We start from the raw sequence: 14046 nt of genomic DNA, 5'->3' as shown, positions 1-14046 counted from the left end.
ATATGAAATTAAATACATGGAACTACTGTTGTGTTTTGTTTTTTTAAGTACACAAAGAATAAACATAAGAAGTTTTTTACTGAAGATGTTATTACCATGAAAATTTCCCACAAGGGACTGGGATTGTAGCTCAATGGTAGAGCATGTGCCTAGCATGTGTGAGAAACTGGGTTTGAACCATTGTACCACATATAAAAAAAATAAAATAAAGGCCCATCAATGACTAAATAAAAATATTTTTTTAATTCCCACAATTTTGGGGGGGGGAGGGGGGCAGGGAATGGGAAGTAAAATATATATTTTTCTTTTTTTCCAGTCACAGGGATTGAACTCTACCACTGAGTGATAGCCCCAGTCCCAGTATCTCTTAATGTCTACTGTTCTAAACATTTCAAGCTAACATAATTATTTTAAATAAATCTAGTATTATTATTCCTAAAATGACTCACTACTCTGTATTTTTAATGTAATTCTTCATGCTGAAATTAAACAGCTGAGATTTGTGGCTTAAAGATGATGGTTTAGGGGCTAGAGTTATGGCTCAGCAGTGGAGTGCTCACCAAGCACACTGGGTTTGATCCTCAGCACCACATAAAAATAAATAAATAAAATAAAGGTATTGGGTCCAACTACAACTAAAAATATATATATTTGAAAAAATTTAAAGATAATTGTTTAAAAATAGACATTTAATTCCCTTTCAAAATTACAATAAACAAGGAGAAGGAATGTTTTGGATTTTTTTTCTTTTTTTTTTTAATGGTAAGTATCTACAAAGACAAGAAGGGGAAAAGAAAAAATATCAATCAAATTTTGGAAGCCAGTTGGGCACAGTGGCACACACCTGTAATTCCAGAGCTCAGGAGGCTGAGACAGGAAAATCGCAAGTTCAAAGCCAGCCTCAACAATGGTGAGGCCCTAAGCAACTCAGTGAGACCCCGTCTCTAAATAAAATACAAAATAGGGCTGGCGATGTGGCTCAGGGGCCAAGTGCCCCCGAGTTCAATCCCAAAAACAAACAAACAAACAAAAAACTGGAAGCCAAAAAGCAGGATGAGTAACATTCTTTTAGCAGAAATAAGAAAGTCAGCTGAATCCTAAGCCACCAGTAGAAAAAACTGAAAACCAGTTCAGTGTGCATTATAGGATTTCCAAAAGGCTCAGGAATTAGTGGTATGAAATAGTTTTGGAAGTGGAAATAAGATAAGGCTTAAAAGAAAAAGCTTTTTAAAAAGAGATTAGAACTACAGATATCCTAATTACACACTATGCAGACAGATAACTGTCTCTTTCTATGACATTATACTCAAAAAAAGGATAATTTAACATTAATAAATAAAAATAAATAAATAAAAACAATTACTAACCTCATGGAAAACTGAAAGCTGGAGAACAAAATTCTCACTATACTACAACGGATTAGCCATGTCTCAAAAGTGTAAAAAATGGCTACTGATCTAACATAAATTATAATAAAACTCTATAGGGAAAATGAGGGATGAAGAAGTATACACAAATATGTGACATTAGAAAATACACAGGTGGAGCCGGGTACAGTGGTGCACGCCTGTAATCCCAGCAGCATGGGAAACTGAAAAGGGAGGATGGCAAGTTCAAAGCCAGCCTCAGCAATGGGGAGGCAAAAAGCAACTCTAAGACCCTGTCTCTAAATAAAATACAAAAGAGGGCTGGGGATGTGGCTCAGTGGTCAAGTGCCCCTGAGTTCAATCCCCAGTACATAAAAAAAATACACAGGTAGGGGCTGGGAGGGGGATATTGAATTAAGTGGTGGATAACTAATCCTGAAAATTTATATTACAATCATTTAGATTAGAGACCAATTATAGAGACCGGAGCAGGAAGACGCGCCAGCCGCCCAGCCAGACCGGAACAGGAAGACGCCAGCCGCCCAGCCAGACCGGAGGAGGAAGTCCAGCCCCACCCCGAGCGCTAGTCTCCAGGAAGCCCATCAACCCTTAAAACCCATCAAAGTGGGTGTGGCTACCAGCACGGTTCCGGCTGATCCAGGTACCCGGTTTCCAACTCCCCCACCCTTAGCTGCGATAACTCAAAATATTTCCCACAAGCTTTTGGGGATTGTAGCTTTCAACACAAAACAACAACTGTACAGGCACCTGGTTTCTACCTCAGAGACTAGAGTAGGGAAGATACAGGTGGAAGCTCATTTCCCTTCACACTGGCTATACCCACCACCCTGAATACAGAGGCTCAAACTAGGAATAGACAACGCCACCTACTGGAAGCAAGGAAAACAGTGTTCTGAGAGACTTTTTTTTTTTCCCTCTTTCTCTTTTCTTCTCTCTCTTCCACAACTTCAGCATATGTGAAACCAAGAACTGTACATGAACAACTGAATTACCAAAGTAATATAATATAGAGGAATTGCATATACCCCACCTCCCCATTTTTTTTCTTTATTTCTATATTACTTCCCTTTCCCTTCTCTTATTTCTCTTTTCTTCCTTGTTATTTTTTTTCTTTTTTTTTTAATTCGTATTCTCTCTATCCCACTTTCAATCTCCTAACTTTTGCTATCTATACATAGGGTAACTATCTAAATAGGAGGTTGAGTCTGTACATTCTTCCATAAATTACCAGTCGAGTGGTTAGAGTTCTCCAAAGGTGCTAAGTTAGTTTAACCTCATACCCTCACTCCTTTCCCTTTAAGTATAACATCCTTCGTCTGAAATTAAGTTTTCTATATGCCACCAGATATGGTACACCTTTTATGAAACTAAGGAATATATTCTTAAGTAATAATTAAAACCAATATCTATAGTCTTAGAATCTAACTATAAATGTATTAATAATGAAAACTTGTCCTTAGATAATGTACTGTTGATATTGGGATCTGTTAACATTGTCTTTTTCCGCAAAAGAGGGATTTTGGAGCTATTCAAGAACAATACAAATATATAAGGGGAAAAACATTAGCACAACAGTTTCACAAAGCTGGAAAGAATCATGAGCAGTATGAAAAGACAAGGAAAGAAAGGACCACAAACAATACAGGTCAATTCAACATTAGATGAGGTAATATCTGCAGCTGATGGAATGTCACACAAAGAGTTCAGGATATACATGCTTCAGATGATCTGGAGTCTCAAGGAAGACATTATTCATCAAATTCAGACAATGAAAAATCACTTTGACAATGAATTACATAAACAAATCCAAGAAGCAAAAGATCAACTATATAGGGAGATAGAGGATATAAAAAACAAACAAACAGAAATCCTGGAAATGCAGAAAACAATAAACCAAATTAAAAACTCAAATGAGAGTATTACCAGCAGAGTAGAACACTTGGAAGATAGAACTTCAGACAATGAAGACAAAGAGACCAATTAGAGAGGTGGAGATCAATACTAAAGTAAAATAGTTGAAAATGGTCTCCTCCAAGGAAGAGAAATTAAGAGAATGTACAAAGATAGAAAACTGTTGCTTTTTTAATTTTAATATGCCTAATAGACCATTGTCTTTCTGTATTATGGGCATACATAACTGACAAAAATTAAAATTTAAAGAGATGGGACTGGAGCTGTGGCTCAGTAGTACGGCACCAGCCTAGTATGTATGAGGCACTGGATTCAATCCTCCCCACCACATAAAAATAAATATACAAAATAAAGACATGTGTCCATCTACAACTAAAAAAAAAAATGTTAAAGATATGGAAAGTCACAAAAAATTTAATTCTGGGTAATTTGCATAGGAAACCAAAACAGTTTCAACAAAAATTAGAAGTGAAGGAAGGATGAAAGTAAAAAGGAAAATACTAGAAAAAGAGAACTTCTGTACCAGTTTCTAAAACGGACATCGCCAGAATGTCTCGTGGAAGTTCTCTGTATGTGCTTCTGCATACATCAGCATTAGAACTCTACCTTCCCTTCATCCACAGGAAGGGAAGTACAAGTTAAATGAAATTAAGTGAATTGCTTAAGAAGGCCTGTATTCTTTGGGACTGGGGTTGTGGCTCAGCAATAGAGTGCTCACCTAGCACATGCAAGGCCCTGGGTTGGATCCTCAACACCACATAAAAATAAATAAAGGTATTGTGTCCAACTACAACTAAAAAAGTAAATTAAAAAAATAAGGCTTATATCCTGTCATAAAATTATATGATATCTTTAACATAGCTCTACTATGGAACCCACCGCTAATCACACAGTTAAGTCTATTCATTAACAGCTCTTCCAAAACAACCAATCAGAGGATAACCTGTTACATACATTGTCAATCATCTTTTTCTGAATAGTCTTCTTTACATCTTGGACCTTCTGTCCTTTAAATCCATCTACCAACATTACCTAAAAGGATGAGAAAGGGGTTAAAAAAAAACACATATAAAAACAACTAATATTGGCTTCATGTTTTTCTCTCAAATAACTAAGATAGCTATTATACCATGAAGGAATACTCAACTTCCACTTCTTAGGTTCCTACAGGAAAAAGATTCTGCTATACTAACTCATAAGCTCCATTTGCACTTCTTTCCAATATTGCCTGCTACAGACCTGGTATAGGCCTGCTATTTTTCAATTTCACCTTACACAAAGGGGAAATTAATTCTAGAGAAAAAATATCAACTGACTCGTTGTTGACACAGATTTAAGTTAGATTTTGGTGTTTGATATGACTCTAGATCTCTCTCAAATAGTTTCTATGTTTGGTGTAAATTGAACTTCTAGTCTTCCAACATATCAAAATGCTTCATTATCTATTTAAATAAAGGCATTGTGTATTTATTTAAAGGCATTTGTCATTATGAAGTTATATTTAATGAGTATCACATGGCATGATTAAGAACAGAAAACCTGAAGCTAGGGTGCCTAGTCTAAATCCCAGTCCTAACAAACACTGTTTACCTGGCTAATCTTAAGTAAATTACTTAACCTCTTTATGCCTCGATTTCCTCATCTGTAAAATGGAATAATAACACCTACAACTCACAGAATTATTTTAAGAATTTTAAAAGTTCACATAAAAATACTATGTCAGCATTAGCCCTTATCATCTACCAAAATATAAATGTTACTTGAGAAGAAGACATGTAACTAATTCTTGGCCACCTAGGAAGATGAAAGAATGATAAGAATAAAATAGTTTTCATCAATTTCCTTAAAATCTTCATTTTGATCTCAAGTAGCCACCAACTCAGCTGGATTTTCACTTTCCCTAGCCTAATTTTCTTTTCATGCAAATCTAAGACACATGAACAAACATAAAAAGAGTGATTCAGAACAAATTTGTTTTGCTCACTTGGCATGTAGGAAGCAATAACAAGAAAATTAATGTCCTGAATGAAACTGCTTATGTAAAATATGAACCCCTTAACTAAAAGCAAAAGAAGGTATTCTCAATTAATAAACTTTTGAATTTAATGCATAATTTATTTATTTATTTTCCTTTTTTTTTTTTTTCCAGTTCTGGGATCAAACCCAGGAGCACTCTACCTCTGAGCTATATCCCCGGTCTTTTCTATGTTGTTCTGAGACAGGGTCTCACTAAATTTCCGAATCTGGTCTCAAATTTCCAATCCTCCTGCCTCAGTCATCTGAGTCACTGAGATTACAAGTGTGCACCACCATGCTCAGCTATGAACTAATTTTAAATATCTTCTCAAGAAGTTCATTTCTTAGGGCTGGGGATATAGCTCAGTTGGTAAAATGCCAGCCACACATGCACAAAACCCTGGGTTCAAACCCTAGCACCACAAAAGAAAAAAAAAAAAAAAGTCATTTCTTAGTTTGGTGCAGTGGCACATACCTGTAATCCCAACAACTCAGGAGGCTAAAACAGGAGGATCACAAGTTCAAAGCCAGTCTCATCGACTTAGCAAGGCCCTAAGCAACTTAGCGAGACTGTGTCTCTAAATAAAAAATAATAAAGGGGGCCTGGGGTTGTGGCTCAGTGGTAGAGTGCTCACCTAGCATGCATGAGACACTAGGTTTGATCATAACACATAAAAATAAAATATTGTGTCCACCTAAAACTAAATATTTAAAATAATAATAATAATAAAGGCCTAGGAATATGGCTCAGTGGTTAAGCACAACTGGGTTCAATTCCTAATACCAAAAAACTGTAAACCCAGCCACTCCATGAACTAAGGAGGATCACCAGTTGAAGACAAGCCTGGGCAACTTCCTGTCTCAAAATAAATAATAAAAAGGTTGGGGATGTAGCTCAATAGTAGAGTGCAGCTAGGTTTAATCCCCAGTACCACAAAAAAAAAAAAAAAAAATAAGAAAGAACATCTTTTTTGTTGGTCAGTTTCTTTTTTGGTACTGGGAATTGAACACAAGAGCGCTTTACCACTGAACTACATTCCCAATCCTTTTTATTTTGTATTTTGAGACGGTACCACTAAGTTGCTCAGGTCTCACTAATTTGCTGATGCTGGCCTCAAACTTTCCAACCTCCTGTCTTAGTCTCCTGAATCAATGGGATTACACACATGAACCAATGCACCTGGCTGAGAAATTCTTTTTTTTTTTTTGTACTGGAGATTGAACCCAGGAGAGCCATCTCCTGAGCCCTTTTTTTGCATTTTTATTAGAGACAGAATCATGCTAAGTTGCTTAGGGCCTTGCTAAATTGCTGAGGCTGGCTTTGAACTCACAGTCCTCCTGCCTCAGCCTCCCAAGCTGCTGGCATTACAGGTGTGCACCACCATACCAGCTGAGAAATTCATTTCATAGAGATTTACAGAAGGCAAATATATATATAATCTGAAAATATTTCTGAATACAAGGCAAAATAAAAAATAGAAATTTAGGCTAGAGTTGTAGCTTAGTGGTAGAGTACTTGCCTAATATGTGTGAGGCACTGGGTTTGATTCTCAGCACCACATATAAATAAAATCCATCAACAACTTAAAATTTTAAAATAGAAATAGAACATAATCTTATATCAATGCTCTCAAATCAATGTACTGCTGAAACTACACTGAATATTTTTTCCAAAGTCTTTAAAAAAAATCACAGAGTATGAAATAAATCAATTAAAAATAATAAAAAGTATCACTTACACCTTCATAAAATCCTTTTAGATACAATTTCTCCTTTGCTTCTGCAAGTTTTTCTCGGTCATTCTGGCTCTGAATTTTCAACTCATCACAAATGGTTGCAGCAGAAAGATTTCCAAAACCTGGGATTTCAATGACTGGCACCTGCAAAGAGAAACGTCAAAAACTTATTTTTATACTGAATGAACAAAAAGCACTATGGGCAAAGTTCTTTTTTCATTTAATGTCCCATGAAGTGTTATTTCAGATTTTATATATCATATGATAGTGACACACATTAAATAATCAAAAAGTGACTAACTTCTAGATGTGAATTTGTCCTCCTTCCCACAAAAACCAAACTCTGGACAGGTATGGTGGCACACACCTGTAATCCCAGCTACTCAGGAGGCTGAGGAAGGAAGATTGCCAAGTTCAATGCCAGCCTTAGCAATGACTTTCTCAAAAAAAAAAAAAAAAAATTTTTTTTTCAAAAAGGGCTGAGGATATAGCTCAGTGGTAGAGTGCTCCTTGGTTCAATCCCCAGTATCACACACTCTAAAAAAAGAAATTAAATTATGTATTAACCCCCCACAATGTCCTTCACCTACCAAACTATCATAGTTCTTAACTCTCCACTGGTGTACAGTTAACTAAATAATTAACATTGAAACTAGCAAAACAACATTTACAACTATTTTTGTGGATGTTCTTGCTTTTGGTTTACATTAAATTTTCTGGATTCTTCAAGAAAGTTATTTGAGAGTAATTTAAATTTTTTTCTTCTGCAAGCACTAACATGTAAGCACAAATAAAAGGGTTGTAGGATTTGATTAAGGTTATTATGGTCACAAAAAATATTCATGAGTAAGCTGAGTGTGGTGGCGCATGATTGTAATTCCAGTGGCTTGGACAGGATGAGGCAGGAGGATCACAAGTTCAAAGCCAGCCTCAGCAACTTAGTGTGGCCCTAAGCAACTCAGTGAGACCCTGTCTCTAAATACAATATAAAAAATGGCTGGGGATGCAGCTTAGTGGTTAAGTGCCCTGAGTTCAATCCCTGATACCAAAAAAATTAAAATAAAAATATTAATGAGTAATATGGTAAATTTTGCCTTTAAAAAACAGGGAATTCATCATAAAACAACAGGCTACTACTAAATTGCTGATACTAAAAAGCTATTTGTTCCATAGCAGCTCAGGAGGCTGAGACAGGAAAATCACAAGTTTAAAGCCTGCCTCAACAACTTAGCAAGGCCCTAAGCAACCTATAGAGACCCTGTCTCTAAAGCCAGGGATATGGCTCAGTGGTTTTAAAAGAAAAAAAAAAAAAAAAAAGCTATTTGTTTCATATATGCCAATGACATGTGATAAGAAAATGCTTATTGTTAGCCTTTCTCTTGCCATCATCTGTCACAGAAGATATTAAAGTGAGTAAATCCTTAAGGAAATTCCCGTCCATATTTTCATACTTCACCAATTATTTTAGCTTTGTTACAAGGAAAACTTTTGTTCTTATTTTCTCTGACCAAAAAAAAAAAAAAAAGAAGAATGTGATTGTGTCCATGTACTCACCGGCTCAAATGGCAAGACCATGTCATCTCTAATTCCGTATTTTGTTCGTAAGGCCTACAAAAAAAAATTCATAAACTAACACTAGTGATCAATACTTCACTAATATAATCATTAAGAGAAGCAATCTCCAAACCTTTTTAAACTATTATTTGTTCTCTCCATACAGAACAATTTTATTTAACTTTACTAAATACATCAAGAAGGAATCTATAACTTTTAAAATTGAATACCTTACATTACAGTAAATGCCTTAAATCATGAAACTGTACAGTCAAATGCAAAAATGTACATAGACATGCTCACATATAATTAAAGTCACATTGTTATTTGCAATAAAAATATGAATATAAAAAACTTTTTCCAAATTCTATGAAACACTATATTCAAAATTCCAACCACTGAAAATACTTAAACATTAAAAACATAGGTTAGAATCAGTTTAAAGAAAATGCAGGTCTGGGGATATAGCTCAGTTGGTAGAGTGCTTGTCTAGCATGCACAAGGACGTGGGTTCAAACCCCAGCACCACCCAAAAAAAAACAAAAGATAAATAAATGAGCATCTTTTTAGCCTTTTCTCATACCATAGTTCAGAAGTATATAATAAATGGGATGGTAAAGACGAAATAAGAACATAAAACTCAGATACTTACTGGTTTTCTCTTCAAATCTCTGAGGGCAGCAATATCATCGGGGGAATCAGATGGAACACTTGTGACCACACCCGTACCTTATTTTTAAAAAGTGTAGAATTAACTAATACAACCAGAATGTGATTACCAAAGTATTTCTAGAAATTTTTATGCACTCTTTACCTTTATCCTCCTTAATGGTGAGCATTGGAAGAACATAGATCACCTTATAGGATGTTAAGGGTGCAGAAAGTGATGCACCAAGAATTTCCTACATATGAAAAAGATCAAAATAAACATTAAAGAAATTTATTGTGACCATTAGAATTTAAAACACTATTAATGTTTTAAGCCAAAAGAGCTAGTAATGAAAAATACATAGGAATAAGCTCATTAGATTCATTGTTGCACGACATAAAGAGTATAGTTAAAAAAATACATTGTTATCTTTGAAAACCACTAAAAGATTTTAAGTATTCTCACAACAAAATGTCATGTAATACATTTGTTAATGAGCTTGATTTGCCCATTGTACAATGCATACATATTTCAAAACATCATTTTGTACACCACAAACATGTACAATTTTGTCCATTAAAAAAATAAGCCAGGCATGCCTGTAATCCTAGGGGCTCAGGAGGCTGAGGCAGGAGGATAACAAGTTCAAAGCCAGCCTCAGCAACTTAGCAAGGCCCTAACAACTTAGTCAGACCCTGTCTTAAAAATTTTTAAAAAGGGGGCTGGGGATGTAGCTCAAGCGGTAGCGCGCTCACCTGGCATGCATGCGGCCCGGGTTCGATCCTCAGCACCACATACAAACAAAGATGTTGTGTCCACAGATAATTTAAAAATAAATATTAAAATTCTCTCTCTTTCTCTTTAAAAAAAAAAAAAAATTAAAAAGGCTGGGGATGTAGCTGAGTGGTTCGGCACCCCTGGGTTCAATCCCCCGTACTAAAATAAATAAACAAACAAATACAGGGCAACATCTATAGGGTCCTCTCCTTGCCCTGTGGGAGTTCTCTCTCTCTTCTTTTCACTTGAATAAATCCTACTCTAAAAATGAATAAATAAAATAGAATATACATAAAAAAATATTAAATAAAATGCAACTCAATTCTTTTATATCTACTAAAGATAATTTTAAATGATACTATCTAAACCAAGCAATGTTATGCTGAATACACTGGTTATGATAATGCACTCCTTTGAGGAAAATAGAGGAATTCATTGTAAGAGCCACAAAAACATTCATGAAACTCAGATCCAGTGAAAAGAATTATTTTTTATTTGAGGAACACACTGAATGCTGAGTCAATAATACTAGGAAAACCTGGAAACCACACAAGTTTTCAAAGACAGAAAAATCATGTAATAAAATATGGTACATAGCCAGGCGTGGTGGTGCATGCCTGTAATCCCAGCAGCTTGGGAGGCTGATTACAGGAGGATCTCGAGTTCAAAGCCAGCCTCAGCAATGGCAAGGCTCTAAGCAACTCAGTGAGACCCTATCTCTAAATATATTAAAAATAGGGCTGGGGAGGTGGCTAGTGGTTGAGTACTTCTGAGTTCAATCCCTGGTACCCAAAAAAAAAAAAGGTACATCAATAAGAGATAATGTTATACTTTCATTTAAAATAATTGTAGGCGGAACTGTGGCACATGGCTGTAATCCCAGCTACTCAAGAGGTTGGGGGCAGGAGGATCACAAATTCAAGGTCAGTCTATACAACTTAGCAACATCCTGTATAAAAAAATAAAATATAAAGGGCCGAGGGTATAGCTCACAAAACATTTGCCTAGCATCAATAAGGTCCTCAGTTCAATATCTAACATGGCAAAATAAATAAATAAATATTTAATTTAACAAAATAAATGAAATAAATTATACTCTATTGATGTTTTCTTTCTTTCTTTTTTTTTTTTTGTGGTGTGGTGGTGGATGGCGGGGGACCAGGAATTGAACCCAGGGAGCACTTAACCACTGAGCCACATCTCCAGCCCTTCTTAAAAATTCTTCATTTTGAGACAGGGTCTTATTAGTTGCTTACAGTCTCATTAAATTGTTGAGGCTGGCTTCAAACCTGTGATATTCCTGCCTTGGCCTCTGGAGCCACTGGCATTACAGGCATGCACCACTGCATCAGGTTTATTCATGTTTTTCTTTTAAGAGATTATTAAGATATCAAAGATCAGCATTACTAGGAGAAAACAAACTCAGAAATACTGACAATTAAGTAGATAACCTATAAACATAAAAGCCACAAGACTATCCAGATTTAATTATCAATCAAGACTTGCTTTTCAGGAAAAAAAGCAGCAGCAATTCCAAATTTAATATTTCCAGGAACACAGTCAATAGTATTCAAAAAGCAAATAAAATGTCATTAAGTCTCTTGAGGAAAACTGTCTATACTTTCCTATTAATTTTTAACAGGTACATTATAATTATACATAATATTGGGATTCACTTGTGATATATTCATACATGCACAAAACAATTTGGTCAGTTTCATTCCCTAGTACCCCTTCTATCCCTCCCCTCCTTCCTCCCCTTGGTTCCACCCTTTACTCCTCCATTCAATTGGTCTTGCCTTTATTTTCATTAAATACTCTTTTTTTTCTTTCTCTAGCTTCCACATTATAGAGAAAACATGCAGTCCTTGACTTTCCCCATGTGGCATATTTTATTTAACATGATGTTCTCCAATTCCATACCTTTTCCTACAAATTACATAATTTTGTTCTTTACAACTGAGTAAAATTCTATTATGTGTATATATCACATTTTTTGTATTTTTCAAATATTGAGTTAAAACAAAAATTTTAAAAATACTATTTTAGTGACATAAAATACAATTCTATACAGCAATAAAAAAATAACTACTACTATGCCCAACTGCAAAAATCCCACATAATATTGAGCAAAAGAAGCTGGACACAAAAGAGTGCATATCATAAAGTTCCATTATGAAAAGTTAAAAGAATACCAACCATTTTTTGGTGAAGTCAGAGCAAATATTCCCTTTAGAGGAGAAAGATGAGTACTGATCATGATATGGACATGATATAGCCCTCCGGAGTACTGCTAGAATTGTTTCATCTCTTGATTTGGTGGTATTTACATAAGCATATACACATGAAAAGTCAATAAAATACAAATGACTTGGGCTAGGGTTGTGACTCATTGGTGGAGTGTTTGCCCAGTACTTATAAGGTACTGGGTTTGATCCTCAGCGGGAGGGAGGAAGGAAGGGAGGGAGGGAAGAAGGAAGGGAGGGAGGGAGGGAGGGAGGAAGGAAGGGAGGGAGGGAGGGAGGGAGGGAGGAAGGAAGGAAGGAAGGAAGGAGTTGTGTCCATCTACAACTAAATACTAAAAAAAATACAAATGACTTATCCACTTTACTGCTTGTATACCTTAATTTTTAAAAAAATTAAATGCTTCACTGTTGAAATTTTCCTCTAACTATATGCATGAAAATAAAAAGTGTGCTAATCAACTTACCTCACCCATTAATTCCTTAACAACAGGCACCACTCCATTGTCTTTGGTAAAGCCCTGGTATGACATATTCCTGGCTGCTCTTTGAGTGCAGATGAATATATCACCATTTGCAATCTCAAATCCAATGTACTTCATGTCAGGACGAACCCAACAGTTTGTCTGTCCAAACATGGTCTCAGGTCTGAGAGTAGCAGCTACTAAGAAGATATTTTTACCTTTCAAGCCACTAAGAAGAAAAAGTATGTACTTTTGTTAAAAAAAAAAAAAAAGGGGGGGGTTGCACACAACTATCAGTTCAGAAATGATGAAACAATAACTTGTTGACAAACCTACCTTAATTTGGATGGGTATGGTTCAAGCACTTTCAATTTCATTAAAGTATATTCCTGAGGTCCAACACCCTACACAAATAAACAAAACAAAAATTTCAGGGGGGAAAAAAAAAGACTTGCATTAAACCTACTCACCTATGTGGGAAACTAAATATAAATTTCTAACATGGGTTCTCACACTGTTAGAATAATACTTTCTTCTACTGAAGATACTGCCATTGAAGTGCTGATCATATCCAGGGAAAGAATCATCAGTCAAAATGGTGTTCATCAAAATCCCACATACAAAACAAAGATGTTGTGTCCACCGAAAATTAAGAAATATTAAAAAAAAAAAAAAAAAAATCCCAAATCCTGCCCACCGAGGCAGATCCCAAAGAGTAGACTCCACAGACATATACTGGTTCAGGCATCATATGATGTGCATTATAAACTTAATTTCACCCTTCCTAATAGCTTAAACAAGGCAATCACAATGTCCCTGAGCCTTTCTTTTCTGTTCTATAAAATAACTTTGCTGTGTCTCACACAGACAGTCCTGAGAAACATAAGGAAATAAAAAGTGTTTTGAAAAATTCTAAAGCATTATTAAAATTTAGGACTGCAAACGCTGGCTAAATAGGTTAAGTATCCCTTATCTAAAATGCTTGGAAGCAGAAGTATTTCAGATTTCAGAATTTTTCAGACTTTGGAATATTTGCATGTACTTTACTGGTTAAGCAACCCTAACCTGTAAATCTTACATCCAAAATGTTCCAAAATCCAAAACTTTTCAAACTCTATGTATAATCGAAAAATCAAAAATCCAAACTGCTCCAAAACACTTCTGAGTGTCATGTCAATGCTCAAAAACTTTTGAATTTTGAGTTGGGTGTGGCTGCACACACCTGTTATCCCATAATTCAGGAGGCTGAGGCAAAAGGATCACAAGTTCAAGACCAGTCTCAGCAACTTAGTGAAGCCCTAAGCAACT

General features: G+C 35.6%; 1 protein-coding gene across 2 annotated transcripts in view; it reads right to left on the bottom strand.

Moving 5' to 3' along the window:
• Lars1 (leucyl-tRNA synthetase 1) overlaps window positions 1-14046 on the bottom strand; it is a 73186-nt gene that overhangs the window by 33372 nt on the left and 25768 nt on the right. For both annotated transcript variants that reach the window (XM_076856764.1, XM_076856763.1), the window contains exons 9-15: window positions 13075-13142; window positions 12742-12967; window positions 9420-9507; window positions 9258-9334; window positions 8606-8659; window positions 7055-7195; window positions 4254-4331 (exon numbers count right to left, since the gene is read on the bottom strand). In XM_076856764.1, coding sequence (XP_076712879.1) covers window positions 4254-4331; window positions 7055-7195; window positions 8606-8659; window positions 9258-9334; window positions 9420-9507; window positions 12742-12967; window positions 13075-13142 — 732 coding nt within the window. The remainder of the gene's footprint in view (window positions 1-4253; window positions 4332-7054; window positions 7196-8605; window positions 8660-9257; window positions 9335-9419; window positions 9508-12741; window positions 12968-13074; window positions 13143-14046) is intronic.

The sequence above is a fragment of the Callospermophilus lateralis genome, chromosome 5, assembly GCF_048772815.1.
Source record: "Callospermophilus lateralis isolate mCalLat2 chromosome 5, mCalLat2.hap1, whole genome shotgun sequence".
In the NCBI taxonomy this organism is placed as follows: Eukaryota; Metazoa; Chordata; class Mammalia; order Rodentia; family Sciuridae; genus Callospermophilus; species Callospermophilus lateralis.
This window is presented reverse-complemented; position numbering and strand designations above follow the sequence as displayed.